Source organism: Leptinotarsa decemlineata, unplaced genomic scaffold (genome assembly GCF_025532065.1).
Source record: "Leptinotarsa decemlineata unplaced genomic scaffold, Ldec_3_MD MMD2_P_RNA_scaffold_2, whole genome shotgun sequence".
Taxonomy (NCBI): Eukaryota; Metazoa; Arthropoda; class Insecta; order Coleoptera; family Chrysomelidae; genus Leptinotarsa; species Leptinotarsa decemlineata.
The window spans coordinates 8877367-8893596 of record NW_027412529.1 but is presented as its reverse complement, the minus strand read 5'-3'; the positions used below and the strand labels follow the sequence as shown (position 1 = coordinate 8893596).

General features: G+C 34.0%; 1 protein-coding gene across 4 annotated transcripts in view; it reads right to left on the bottom strand.

The window, feature by feature from the left end:
• Window positions 1–2810: 2810 nt before the first annotated feature.
• The window catches only part of Evi5 (Ecotropic viral integration site 5), a 118156-nt gene continuing 104736 nt past the window's right edge, over window positions 2811–16230 (bottom strand). For 3 of the 4 annotated variants that reach the window (XM_074183010.1, XM_074183003.1, XM_074183016.1), the window contains 5 exons: window positions 13383–13718; window positions 12028–12201; window positions 10483–10746; window positions 9655–9756; window positions 2811–5340 (listed from right to left, as the gene is read on the bottom strand). In XM_074183010.1, coding sequence (XP_074039111.1) covers window positions 5065–5340; window positions 9655–9756; window positions 10483–10746; window positions 12028–12201; window positions 13383–13718 — 1152 coding nt within the window. In that variant the 3' untranslated portion in view covers window positions 2811–5064. Of the gene's footprint in view, window positions 5341–9264; window positions 9315–9654; window positions 9757–10482; window positions 10747–12027; window positions 12202–13382; window positions 13719–16230 lie in introns of all 4 variants that reach the window. The other variant, XM_074183011.1, reaches the window with a different exon arrangement.

Here is a 16230-nt window from a genome sequence, read left to right as displayed (position 1 = left end):
TGTTAAACCATCGTTGCTCAGTAAGAAACTGATAGAAAGAAAACCTTGAGTCATGATGGTGTCGCTCAAATTTTCAAAATGGTGTAATGAAACTAATTATTTGACAGTCAAAAACATCTACTGCTTCAATAATGATTTCTTTCCGACGTTTCTACGACTATGTCTTTTCCCACTTGCGAGCAGTCGTTTTTCCTCCGCAGTCCTTAGGACTGAATGAAAAAGTAATGCATCAAAGGTATGTCTTGATAGAATATTTGTCATTGAAAAATCTGCAGTAAGAAGCATAATCTCTGCCAATTAAGATGAAAAATGTCGACCAATTTTTTTTTGGTGATTTATAATTTGTAAAATACTCGTGGATTTACATTTTAGTCAATTTTTATGATATAAGAATTTCATCTTATTAACTTGTTTTTTTTTGTAAGAATAATGCATCTACAAGCGTCTTATAGGAACTGTATTGACGAATCCCATCCTCTCAAACTTATTTTAGAAATTGTATTGACGAGTCTAAAACCTGTGTGTTTCTAAAGACTAATAAAATTATTATTATTATCAAAGAAAAATTATTCGATGTGTGCAACCCTACTTGCTTCATACAATTCTCATAGCCACAACAGTAACACAGAACTGTCAATTCTCCGAGCTCCCTAGTTAGGGACTCGGTTATCAGGATCAAACTCTCCAATCAACTTCCACCCTGAATTAAAGAAATTGCAGTGTTCAACAAATTCAGAAATGCAGTTGAAATGCTACTTGTTAATAGGGTCTATTGGTACAGTTCTGGAATATCAGATTCTAACGAACCCACACTTGGTATTTCTAGTTGAATAGCTCTCTCTTCCTCCGAATTTCTCATTTTCCTGTTTATACAGTGCATATTCTTAATGCCCCCCTCTTTTATTTTTTGAACGGGTCAACTCAAAAAATTGAAATTTGGGATGATGAAATTAATGCATGAATACTTTACTTTGAAGTGAAATTGACAGATGAAACTTCCAAGATGGCGACTGGGCGCCATCTGGGAAAAAAATTAAATGGAAAGGGGGTCTTGTGACACATCATTTTGAAGCTCCTGACGAATACTTCACAACCCTAGAATATGAAGTCAATATCTTCACCTACTACAAAATGGCGGAACATTTAATAATTTCATGAAGACAAACACATTAATATCGATATTTCAATAAATATTCCTTCTTATCTGCCATATGGCAATTCCAACAACACGATAAGGTTTGTTAAGTTATTTTTTGTTTATAAAAACGACAAAAAATGTCAGTACGACAATTGACATCATTGTTCAGTTAGAATATTCTCATTTACTTTTCGGTTTTACTAGTAGAAAGGTACCACGTTAACAATCTCTAAAATGGTCAATTCTCGTCCATTGGAAGAAAAGTTGAAGCTATTTTTATTTACGGTGCGACGCGTAACTTTCACGAGACTCAAAGGATTTTCAATGAAACGTTTCCGAATTGTTCTCTCTGTAGAAAATATTTGAGCGAACTTGCATCCAAATTCACAACTACCGGTAGTGTACATAACAAAAAGCCCCCAGGTCATCCGTCCATTCCGGAATAATATCCAGAAAATATCCACAAAAAATTAACGTTTGGGCAGGAATATCAGGAAACCATATTGTAGGACCTCCATTTATTGATCAAAATTCAACAGGGGAACTGTATTTGAATATACTGGAAACTACTGTTGACCCTCTCATCACTGAAATCGTCAAAGCGAATCCCAATGAATTCGATATGGATATTGTATTCCAACAAGATGGAGCACCACCACATTACTCCAGACAAGTAAGAAACTATTTCGATACTACTTTTCCCGGTCATTGGATTGGCCGTCGAGGTCCTACAAAATGGCCAGCCCGCTCGCCAGATTTGACACCTTTCGACTTTTTTTAATGAGGCTATTTGAAGCAAAAGGTGTACGAAACTGAACCTGCTTCAATACTGGATATACAGCAGAGAATAATGAATATTTGTAGAGATATTGACGTTACAGTGTTCGAAAATGTTTGGAGTGAAATATCGGATAGGCTGTTCATATGTCAAGAAGTTCAAGGCAACCATTTCAAGCATCTTCTGAATTGACCTCAAGCTTATTATCTCATATTATGTAGTTGAATGTCAATGTATTCAGGCAATTATTAAAAGTTCCGCCATTTTTTAGTAATTGAAGAGTTTTACATTATATTGTAGGGTTGTGAAGCATTTGTCAGGAGCTTCAGAAAGATGTGTCACAAGACCCCCTTTTCTATTTAATTTTTTCTCAAATGGCGCACAGTCGCCATCTTGAAAGTTTCATCTGTCAATGTTACTTCAAAATGGACTATTCATGCATTAATTTCATTAACCCAAATTTCAATTTTTTGAGTTGAGCCGTTTAAAAAATAAAAGGGGGGGACAATAATGAAATGCACTGTATATAAGGTATTTGTTCAATTTTATTGTATGTTTTTTATAAAGATTTTGGTACTTACAAAAATATTTACAAGACTTTGTCAATAAGATTTATCTTCATACAATGAAGTATATTTGATTGATTGAAAAGGGACTGTAGGAAAATATTTTTCATATTTTTTTTGGGTTTTTCACTTAACCTTTTTTCCACAAGTTCAACCCTGGTCAACTCGTGCATTTCAAAGCGCTCTTCAAAGACTGGTATTATGTCAATTATGGAAGAACCTCGTAATATTTGCGAACTGTAAAAATATGTTTTATACACTAAACCCAACCACAAACAGATACCATCATTTCTGGGGTTTACAGAGAAGTTAAATAAAATGACCATGATGTTTGTTAAACAAATATATTGTAAAAATAAATATAAATTATTGAGAAAATAAATAACAATTTAATTTTTAGAAAAATAATTAGACAATGAATTCAATACAATAATAATACTTTATTGCTTAAGTAGGTTGTTACGAAAATAAATGCATGAATCAAAATAAAAACAAAATGGGATAATCACATTCAGCATGTATTAACATATTTGATATTGTATTTCAGAGTATTAGAACATTTATTTTAACAAATTACCATTTTCAACCCCACACAGCTCAAGTGGTTCGTTTTTGGAATGTATATAAAAAGTTTAAAACCATAAAAGTCATAAAAAAATTACACAAGTCACCTTACAATTGCGCGAAAACATTTATAATAAAATAAAAAATTAGAAAACATATTGCACAAACAAAAGTAGTTGAAGGGAAGATAATCATAACAATTGATAACTTTCTGATTTTCTGCCATAAAATGACATTAATATCAAGCAATTAAGAGAGAACATTCTTGATAAATTTTCTGATCATTTGGTACATTCTCAAAATACTTTTTTAAATGAAAAAACAAATGAGTTTCAGAAATTTACACAACATTAAAAACTAAAATATACTTTGTATACATATTTCAAAAGAGCTGAAAGCAATTGAAAATAATATACCGAATTTTAAGAATGAATCAGGTAAATACTATCAATGACTGTGGGACTAATGATTCTATCACAGTCACATGGGTATTTGTTATAGTTCAATATTATCTCCATAATTTGACACGAAGAATTCTGTAAATTATCCAAAATTTCACCTTGTAAAAATCTTCAAAATATTGCACTGATTATGATTTTACCATCGATATAAATGCTACTACTGAACATCATACTATTTACCTTGGAATCATCAATATTCAAATGATTTTATAGACTGGCCATTACACATTATACATGAATCAAATTCAAACTAAAGTTTCTCCCAACATTAGTAGTCGGTATTTAAAAAAAAAACTTAGATTGGACAAGTATCTACAATCAACTTTGACTTTTCAATTATTAAAATGTGTATGGCCAATTTTTGGAACACTTCATCTTTAATGGGTGTCTAAACATATATAATAGCGAATCTAAATCTAACATTCAATATTTATATTTCTAACAATTCATAAGATATTTGAAAAACTGAACGTTATTTGCTAGAGAACAAGTTTGAATCAAAATGCAGATGACATGTTTAGATATTTCATGTTCACATTGAATTGAAGTTTTACTAATATTGCCTCGGAATGTTTTTTTTAGAAAAGATTTCTCAACTATCGACCAAATTCCCCACATTCCTTCTCAGAATTGTAGAGAAAGCTGGAAAAATCTCTACAAGCGCTGATGAAAAAACAATGTTCTACATCTGATCACGGATAAACAGGAAATGTGGGAAGGAAAGTAATATAATACCTTTATTCTCGGTCAAGATATTAGTCCACTTATTTTGAAAGTAACAATACTATCAACACTTCAAATCAAGCTTTTTCAAAACCCGAAAGAATGAAATATATTTGTAAAAACCCTGTGATCGATTCCACAAATACAATAAGTAAACATTTTCAAAGCACAATAAACTGGAGTAGAAAATGTTCGTTGAATCGTTTCGTAGACTTCAGCTCTCTATTTTAGTAGTTGGTCTTTTGATAAATTATACTTCATATCATAACAAACCCTGCACCATTTTTTTATCAAATCAATTTCAATTATTCCAATATATCACTAATTCATTATTTTAATCACGAGCATTTGAATGCATTCGAAACGGCAACTATAAAATACGTACAAACACACACTGTCACCTAGAGTTTTAAAAAACCATCTAGAAAGCTAAGTATTACAAAAATTATGAGAGAATCGAGGGATAATGCCCTAAAAAAAGGTGTGCGTTTTCAAATAATTATATTTGACTTGAATACACTAATATGTTAAATACAGATACATCACATTATCTGCTACCAAATCAAGTTTCAAAATTTTATCGTGTTAGCTGCCTCAAGACGAACCACAAATAATTTTTTAAATTGCCTACCTTTCACAGTGAAACCTTTCTATCCATCAATTTGACTAAAGAACGATAAATCGATTGTGAGTAGTATACCTCTGTATATTTCCGATCTCGAACCATATTTTCAACTCTTTCAAAACATCTTATTTTAGATACCACAGACATTATATCCATTTCGCAGAAACATAGTATTCAATTTCACCTAACACAAACTTTCAGTTATCGTGTCAGACTTGTGGCATGTTATTTCCACTATTATGTACATCTACGGCTGTGTGCGTATTCATGTTGGGGGCTAAATCTAAATTTCTTTTCGTATTAGATATTTCACAAAAATTAGGCTCTTGAGGTGACGTAGTCGGAGAGTCGGAGATACTCAATCGAAGCGTTGGGTCCTCCAAAACAAGTTTGGAGTCGTCTTCTGTGCTGTCGATTGAGGATGATCTGTCTCCTGACAAGCGGCCGCCTCCGTAGCCTGTACCGCCTCTTTCTAGTCTCAAGACCTGAAATATTCAACAGATGATCAAAATGTTTAAAAAAAACTACCGATGGGATTGAACGCTTGAGGAACATAAATTTATTATAAAAAAAAAAAATTAGCATGCCGCCAAAACTTTTCCTAGCAGGCAATCGGAACACTCCACTACATTCTATCTTGCAAAAAACACTGAGTGTTAATTGTTCGTGAATTACCACCAGAGATTTCCGATTTTTTTTCGCAAGTTTAATTTATTTGTCAAGTTACCATCAACATAAGTACCTCAATGACGAGCCATTACAGAAGGACGATAATCAAAACAAAAACTCACCAAATAAATTTAAAGTTGCATACCCCTCGGATGGTAAATTTGCTTCAGGATTTTTTTCAAAAATTTCATCATCAGCTTTTTTCAAGCTGATTGTACAGATCGAATTTTGAGATCACTACAATACAAACAGCATTTCATGAACCTCTCTGGGTTTTCAACTTTGCCGGACCGAAGGCTATTGCAAGATGAGTACACATTGAAATTGATAAAAAAAAGAAGTAATTGTTATCAAAAAAGGATTCATTTCCCAAAATCAATATGAATAAAAACATTCAAAGTTCCATGAAGATCCAAGGTATACACTGAAGGCTTGCTTATGAAAACATGCTTATGAAATATCTTGTAAACGGTTGATTTTTGTATATGTTTCATGAAAATGAGTCAAAATCATCTCGGAATTTCAAAACTATCCTAAGATACAGGGTGTTCCATTTGAAAAAACTGAGTTTTGGCCCATTTAATATATTCAGAAGTCATCGATTCTGAACACCTTGTTTTTTTTTTGGAAATGTTACTTCTACAAGATGATGAATCAATAATAGCGTAGTATTACATAAAGCCACATTAGAATTATGCCACGTATTCAAAAATGTGAAAATATCAAGGGTGTTACATTTGAATTAAGGAAGTTGGTACCAACATCCGGTATAACCGAAAGTGTTCGAAAAACACCATTATTTTCATTGGATAAATCATATTGAGAAACCTATATTTCCCAATTTTCAGGATATGAATCCTATTGATTCCCAAAATATGGCTAACTGACAGTCATCATGCTGTATCTTTATAATAACAATTTGATTCATATGACCTTCTACCTAATTAATGATTCACCTCGCCGCACAAGAATTCACAAGATTCTCTCTAGAGAGCCGAATGCTGAAATCGAGTCGCTTAAACGACCCGATGGAACATTCATGATAAGAAACGTTAGAGCTTCTGATAGAAAACCACTTTTCTGGAAATCTGACTCTTGATAACAACAGCTCCCATCTTCGCGGGCGCTAAACGCCCAAAAAAGAATGATTGGGACGTTGCAAAGAAGGTTATCACAGCACCGGCAGTTGAATGAGCTATCAAGTATTTTCAGCCCTTCAAATCTCCTCGAGAGGATGATATATTTCCAGCTCTTCTTCAAAACAGACTGGAAATAATTTTACCTGTTCTCACAAAATTGTATAGAGCTAGTCTGGCGTGAAACTATATACCACCTAGTTGATTGGCAGCAAGGGTGGTATACATACCTAAAGTGGATCGGAGAGACCCTAAATCGGTGCGACCAATCAGCCTTACATCCTTCCTGTTGAAAGAACTTGAGAGGATACTGGACGAACACATCAGGAGGGTAGCATTATATGCATCTCCCCTGAATAACCACCAGGATGCTTATCAAACCGGCAAATCAACAGATTTAGCATTAAACAACCTGGTTGAGGTAGGGAACCGTCCGAGAAAAGAACCGAAGAACTACTTCAATATAGTAGGGATCGGCTCAGAATAATTAAAGGGTTACTAACCGGTCATTGTCCGCTTAGGGGACACCTGAATAAAATGAGGCTGTACAACGAGGACCCAGCTGCAGATTATGCAACTAAGGGATATACATCTTATGCGAATGTGAGGCACTGAATCACAGGAGGCAGGCAATATATGGACTTACGAAATTACGTCCAGAAGAATATGACGAACATCCAACACGGAACCCGTACAAACTAGTACAGGGAACGAGACTGATGAAATAGGTGTCATGAGAAGATGGGAAAATAAACGCAATATGCCCAAGAGGCTGCAGTGTTCTATGGAGACTTGGACTAAATGGACAAGTCAGACAGCTCCCGAAGTACCAAAAAATAAAACTTGAGAAAATTTCCCAATCCCTTGACAACAAGGATTTTGCGGTTGCTGTATTTCTTGATATAGAAGGAGCATCTCTATAGCAAATCTATAGGATTGTCTCTGGCTAGGAAGGGTATAGAATCGACCATAACTGGCTGGATCTATGCCATGTTAGTAAAGAGAACTGCAACTACGACTCTTCAAGGCGAAACCATTAGGTTCAGGGTCACCAGGGGCTGCCCTCAAGGTGGGGTACTATCTCCTCTTCTGTGGTCGCTCCTGATGGATAGTCTGCTTGATGCCCTAGACAGAAGAAAAGTTGACTGCAAGCTTATGCAGATGACCTTGTCATCCTGGCAAGGTCCACGTCGGAAAGGGTAGCTTGTAATATCCTCCAAAGCGTTCACAGTTGGTGCCTGAGGGAGCAGATGTCTGTCAAGCCCAGCAAAACTGTGTTAATCCCCTTTACCAAGAGGAGAAATTTGGACGATCTAACGCCACTTTCCCTCAATGGTGAGGTCATTCCATTTGGAATGGAGGTGAAATATCTTGGCATTATCCTTGATAAAAGTTTCACCTGGAACGCTCACTTGGAAAAAGTTTTACACAAAGCCAAACTGTATCTATGGACATGTCGAAGGATGTGTGGTAAAACTTGGGGTTTAGGTTCCAAACAAATCCACTGGATTTATGTGATGATTGTCAGACCAATGATCACTTATGGTGCAATTGCCTGGTGGCCGAAGGCTTGAGAAAAAACGGCCCAAGCAAAGGTCTCTGGCTTACAGAGACAGGCTTGTCTGGCTATCAGTGGTGCCATCAGTACCAAACCGTCAGCGGCCATGGAGATCCTTCTAGATCTACCTCCTCTCCACATTTTTCTGGAGAGAGAGGCTAGATGGACTGTGTACAGGCTTGTGCATATTGCTAATCGCACAAATCAATTTAATGCAGAGGGCAACAGACTGTTGGTTGACACTGGAAGTCACAGCATTCTGGAAATGATCTCTGACTTTATGCCTCCAACTGTCAACAACGAACTGCCTTATAAAGTACTATTCACGAGTAGAGAGGATTGGATCCCACGGGAGAAGGAATTATTAAGAGCAGATAGTTGTTGGTTCACAGATGGATCAAAAACACCTTCCGGTTCTGGAGCATGTTTTTTCAGTCGCAGACCTACGACAGAGATATCAACCTGCTTAGGAACCTATGCGATAGAATTTCAAGCGGAAATTTACGCTATTGAATTGTATGCAGAGAGATTGAAAGAATCCAACTTCATACACATACAATTTTTAGACATCCCAAAAGATTGAGTTCCAAACCTTCCTCTCCCAAATGTAATATCTACCAAATCAAAATATGCTAGAATTTTTCTCAAAACTTTATGTTGTTATCAGTATCGTGGATCTTTTCAATTTGCCAGTTGTTATATTTGCGCAGATTCTTTACTGATTTGGATTTATCCGTTTCTCAGGTTGTAAAGAAAGTTAAAAACCCAGAGTACTTCAAACACGTTAAGTTTTCTGTAAAAAATGCCTGCATCTTAAATTTCGCTCGTACAATTTTCAAATTGACTCTGTTTTCTATTCTGAGGTTTCATAATTATTGATACTTTTCCATAATATAAATCGGAATGTGCGACATTCTGGCTTTTATGAAGGGCATTTACTCAGTACTACCTTTTTTGAAAAACATAAACACTCATATCATTCCCTCTTAACTGTACAAACATGCGAATGATTAAAAACAAAAACAAGCAAACTTTTGTACACTTACTCGAGCCATCTCCAAGGCTCAGTGTCCGGGCTAGTGATAGGCGTGGGAAACTGAATAAATTGTTAGTAGCATTTCACAAAAAATTAAAATTTGATTTGATAATGTTATTCACTTCAGAACTTACGAAATAATTATTCAGAATGGAAGATTATTATATAAACAATTTCTTTAAAAACAAAAAACAAATCAGTAAATTATTCTATAGACATTGATATTTTCTCAAAGATAGCTCATGATGATCATTTCTTTCATTATGTTGAATTTTATAAGATAATTGACAGTAAACTCAAAAGTTATGTACAAAATGAAAAAAAGCGAAGCATGTGCTTATAAACACAGTGCGTCAGATTGATTTTAGCAGAAACTTAATCAAGCAATAGGAATACTGACCTCTGCCTGCAAATCTGCCACTTTGTCTTGAAGATCTCTCACTTTATCACTGTCATCCACCGAATGAATTCTGAGTTCACCCTCTGTTGCTATTTCTTGGCTCTGAAATAAATTATTATTAGTTATCAAAGCATAAAATGCTACCATATCTCTTTGAAAATAGTTTATAACATGACATGAAATACTTGGACGTGGCTTACAGAACAAATATTTATTCAAGCAAATTTATTAGAAACAATGAAGACAAAACTGCAGTGTCAGATGGATCAGGAGTGTATAAGTTGAATTGTCGTTCTTGCCAAATAATAAAAGAACATAGTAGAATCATCAATGCGAAGACCAATTCCACTTTTGCAAACAATTTTTTGGCAGAAAGGCATGAGTTCAACCGTGACTATGATGTTTTACTTTCGGAAGAGAAAATCAAATCAAATGTACTATATTGTCAGAAGAAAAATACATCTTATAGACAAAGTATTACAATCCAAACAAATATAAATAAAAATGAAGATATAAAATAAAGAGCTCAGGTTGGCGAGTGGTAAATGAGAACAAGTTGAAATGTATGAATATCACAGAAAACATAAAAATATACATATACTAAGCGAATAAATATTAGTTCATAAATGTATCAAGAGTCGAACGTATCATCAAAATACTCCTGAATTGAGTCCCTAAGGAGCTTGTGGGAATAGGCAGTTCTATATTGCTCTTGTGACTGTAATATTTCTGTTCTCTACCTAACCATTCTTTTAAAATTTATTGTGAAGAAGGATAAATAAAGACTATTATAATTATTATCATCAATGAATTGAATATTCCACCTACCTTCAATTCGAGTTGACTTATTTTTTGAGTAAGTTCGGCGACGCACTGTGTCTTTTCAGCATCGCTAATTTTCGCCTTCATAAGTTCATCCTTCATCTTACTCTCAAGATCAGAATATCTTCTTTGTTCCTCCAAAAGACGGGCTGCCGCTTCTCGGTCTCTCAACTCAGCAGCTTCGAGGTTTTCAATTTGTTTTTTAATTTCCTCATCTTGCCTACGGAGTTGATTAGTACTAACTTGAACCTGTGTCTCCAATTCCATTACCTATGATAACATTCTTTAATATAGAAGATTTTTCTATTGTGAAAAGTAGGGATTCATCCAGAATATATCAACACTAACCAACGTAGGTACTTATAAAAATTACATCACTAATGCCTTAGAAAACAAATCTATCCATTAGTGAAAAGTAGGGATTCATCCAGAATATATCAACATTAACCAACGTAGGTATTTATTGAAATTACATCACTAATGCCTTAGAAAACAAATCACAAGTTGATTCTATATGCTAGAGCACTTGATCAAAGTTAATCACTATATAGTGATTGCTAAATCCAAGTTTATGGTATTGTAACGAATCTGAAGCCGTCCCTGACCAGTACGCCGGCCAACTCATGGAACAATCACATGACATCACCGCGAAATAATGCAGTCGGTAAAATTCTAGTACCGAACCGACTACAGAATTCTAGAAAGGACCGTTACCGATATAAGCCCGTCTTCCCGACCCAAGAGGGCAATTCGAAAAGTGAGTCGAGCGGTTAAACAAGAAATTCAAATAGTGGAAATAAATTAAGCGTTAGTTGCTAAGTGTTGCAATAAATAAATTAGTTTGTGATTAATTTGTTTGAGACAGTTAATTCTTTAATTTGTCACAGTATTGGTGCTCCACCATTATGTCAAAATATTATCACAACTAAATCTTCAGTTGCTCAAAAAATGAAGACTCATCATTGACTCTTGACACATTTTCCTGAATTTTTAGGGGAGCATAAGTAACATTTTTCTGTGAAACAAACTGAAAACATACAACTTTTTCACATCTTTCATGCTCTGGTAAACAGAATATTGGTATTTGGTATATATATATATATATATATATATATATATATATATATATATATATATATATTCCTATTTGGTATATATATATATATATATATATATATATATATATATATATCCTATTTGGTATATATATATATATATATATATATATATATATATATATATATATATATATATATATATATACCAAATAGATGTTACACTGAAAAAGACTTATGTAGAACATTACAATTGTTTGAAAATCAATCCCAGTAGAACGAATACATTAATTTTCTCAGTTTTAACTTAGTTGTCCCACAAAAATACAAATGAAAATTCATAAAATGGGTTACCCATTGATAAATGATTACATTTTAAGAGATCATGCTATAATACATTTCTGAGTCAGGAGTGATGAGAACTGTAATTATTTCTTCTGTAATGAACAGTGATTATTTCAAAAATGTAAAGATGACATTTAAGTTATTATGTTACCTTTAAACGCAATTCCTTGACCTCCGTTAGAGTTTCCATTTCTCTTATTCGAGTTGTCATAAGTTCTTCTTCCAACTTTTGAGTTTCATTATGACGATGCTCCCAAAACAGTAACTTCTTGGGAGTACTAAGTGCGTCACTTGATGATGTAGGTTTCGGTTCTTGCCTATGTTCCTGAAATGATTGAACTGAATATTAGAAATTTCTCTTATACAACTTTTCGACAGGAGTACTTGTGTTAAATGACTCTGAAACAATACATTTTGTAAAAAACAATAGTACATGTAGTACAATAGGTCAAAAATCTCTAGAATCCAACTAAAAAATAATAATGCGATAATCTGTAGCAAGCAATATAATAAATCCAAACTGTTCTTTCTAGCACATAAATGATTTCAGGTGGAAACTGGTGGAAAATTTTCTCGTTGAAGTTCCCGAAAATTTCAACAGAGTGATTCATGAAAAGGAATACAATGGACTGTTTGAAATGGGACTTTTGTCACTGTTCATAGTTCTGATGCGACACATTGCTTTTTCCAGACTTTTAAAAGCATCCAAAAATATGCTTTAAACTTGTGGAGACTCTAGACTCTTGGATGCTTGGATATAACCCCTTCAATCGAAGTAAGATTCCTCTTGGCTGGGATTAAATCAAATAGGTGAATGAATGTCATTACGATGTCATCGATGACATAAGCAGATCAAGCTTATTCCGTGACATTAAAAAATCGAAATTCATGAATGAATTGTGTGTATTTTCTATAATGTTATCCAATTTGGTACTGAAGAGTTTTAGGGCAAGTGTCTTATGGCGAAACATCGATGAATACCAGCGAGGATGACAGTGTTCCGTGTAAGTGCAATTTGTTACCATTCATTTAAAGTAGAACTCATGTGAATGATATCTGATTTTATTCCACCACGAATGTTTGAAAAACAAAATGAGTAGAGAAAAGTATCTTCTGTATAATTCAGTGTTCATATAGAAGTATTTGTTTCGAAAGAATTTTTTTCTTTCGTGTAATTCAATGTTTATGTGAAAGTAGCTGTTTCAGGAGGATTTTCTTTCAGTTTGTGTCTGAAAGTTACTTCTTTGCATGATCTACCCATCCATGGATAGAGTTACTTATTTTCAAATTGATTACCTCTTTCCTTTCTTTGGAAGATTCCCTCATTTTTTTTTGTATCAAGATGGAATAGTAGAAGTTAAAAACTTTCTTTCCCAAAAAGTTTTTGCATGTTTTATCATTACAAAGGTGTCTATTCATTATCATGGTCTAAGATATCTGAACGAACGGGAACGAAATTAATCGCATTATCAAAACTAAATATCAAATTTCAACAGTTTCTCTTACTTGTAGATGCCTTTGCCACTGGTCGCTCAATTCGGAAACCCGTTGTCGCAGATCTTTCAAGGAAAGGTTGGCTTCGGCTTCTCGCAGTTTCACCGCTATCAATTCCTCTTGCAAATGGGCTACGCTATTGTCGGGAGTAATTTCTCTCAAAGTCTTTTTGTCTTCCTCCAATTCGTGTATCCTCGATCTCAAATCGCGAATCAAGGCGTCGTTTTCAGCTTCTCTCAACCTCACTTTGACCAGTTCTTCTTGCAGGCATTCGATCATCTCCTCTCTCTGCTGCAGCTGTTCTTGCTTCAAAGTTATTTCTTCCATCGAGTTCTGCCGGGATGTGTGCTGAAAAGGACCAAATTTCAAGGTCATTGACGTCAAGCAAGAAGAATACCAAAGCTTTCAGATTCAGTTTTGTCAAAAAAAGTCTTTTACCGTTGATTCAGGGTATGGCTTTTCAGTAAAAGCGGCAGTTTGTTAAATATGTCATCATTCCAATTACTTCACTATGCTTGGCTCATTGAAAAAATGTGTGGTAAACAAAGCAGCAAATTCAAATCATAAAAAAATTGTCAACTCAAAAAGGTGGATTGTCAGGTTTTTTGATAACACAAATTTCATATATCTGAATATTCTTTTGTTAGTATACATTCAAATAAACACTTAATCAATGAGTATCTTCACTGACATACCTACATTATAAATTTAGGAAAAAACTGAATCAAATCTGCTACAGTGTAAAGATTATTAGTACCTATCTCAACAAAAAATCATTAAAAATCACATATGCAGCAAATGTTGAATCTTCCGCGAAATTTGGTATATTATTCTGGGGATCTTGTAGTGGCATCTCGAATGCATTTGGAATTCAAAAAAAGGTAATAACTTTGTTCAAATTGAAGTACCGCCAATCTTGTTGGGGCAAATGCAAAGATAATTATATAATGGCACTACATGCACTATACATTTATGAATGTGTAATGTACTTATTCAAACATGAAGATAAGTTCTTGGAAGCAGGATCAAATCATACTTACCCTTTGCGGAATGTAAATATATGTCACCCTAATCATAGACAAACACTAACAGAAGTTTTTCAATAAATCACTACAAAATATCAAATCCTGTGAGAGCCTTAAAAAATTTAAAAAATATGTAATAGTTTTCCTTATAGCCTTTTATAGACTGATGGCTTTTCTTTTTTATGTTCGTACAATCTGTCTGACGTTGTGGCATTTTATGTTTTTGAGTTGCAGAACAATGTAAAGCATATCCTGTAATATATTATATTATTATTATTAATTTGCCAGCATCCTTCCGTCTCGATACATTGAAGATAATGATTAAACGTCAAAAAAGGGACATTTTTCAACTGTGAGACACAAACCAAAAACTCAAACGCATTACTTTTTTCATTGATCAAGTCACAAATTCCAATGTATCAGGTTTTTTCTTCTATTGAAAACAAAACTTCTAGTTTCTGGACCCAAAATAGACCCTTGTGGGACTCCACAAGTGAAAATTTTCAATGAACTGGCATTTTTTCCTAGACATACAAACTGTTTTCTGTTAGATACATCAGTTTCAAACCATCTATGAATGATCCCTTGAATACCAATGATGTTCAATTTTTTCAATGTCATATTATGACTAATTGTGTCAAACGCCTCTTGCAAATTGAGAGAAAATAGTCCACATTTCACATATCTAATTGTTGTTGAATATTAGTAATGACGTCCAAACTCTGCTTAATTTCCAAACTTCTCAAATCAATCATTTGTGACTATATATGCTTTGATGTTGGATCCTCAATCAATAATGAACAGCATGGATTTGTAAAACATCACTCGATTGAAACCAATTTATTTATTTATACTGAATATCACTTGAAGAGCATGGATAAAGGCTACCCAGGTTGATGCCTGGCATTACCGATTTCAGCAAGGCATTCGACAAATCGGTCTCAGGCAGTTACTCTGGGAAAACTTAGTTCTAGATTCATTAATATTACATTACCACTTTTTCACACCTTTCATGTTCTGGTAAGCAGAGTATATACCAACACTTGCAAATAGATGTTACACTGAGAAAGACTTATGTAGAACATTATAATTGTTTAAAAATCAACACCGGTAGAATGAATAAATTACAGTCGTATATTACAAATAGGTCTCAGGCAGTTACTCTGGGAAAATTTATTTCTAGATTCATCAATATTACTTCCGGAGTCCCTCAAGGCTCCCATCTGGGGCCTCTCCTTTTCAACATTTTTATTAACGATATATCTAGTTGTTTCTCCTACTGTGATTTTTTAATGTATGCTGACGACTTGAAAGTATTCCATACTGTGACATGTTCCAACAATTCACTTCTCATTCAGAACGACATCAATAATCTTGTGAAATTCTGTGAGAAAAACACTTTATTCTTTATTCTTAAAAAATCTCACTCTATTACATTTACAAGAAACAAAAATATTTACCACCAGCAATATCACATAAATAAACAGCAACTAAAGAAAACATCTGAACTCAAGGGCTCGAGAGTATTATATGACTCTAAGCTATTATTTAACTCGCATATTAACTATATTGCAAAAAAAGCCAGCAAAGCTCTTGGATTTCTGACCAGGACTTGTCACAACTTCCGTAATACTAACTCTGATCGTACACTTTATATGGCTTATGTAAATAGCCAGCTCAGTTCTGCTTCAGTCATTTGGAACCCCCTGTATATCTCGTATATTGAAAGACTTGAATCTATACAAAACAAATTCGTCACCTTTATCAATAGAAAGTTCTTTAATAATCTCAAAGATCCGTTATAAATTAAAATACAACTCAATCTGATATCTTTG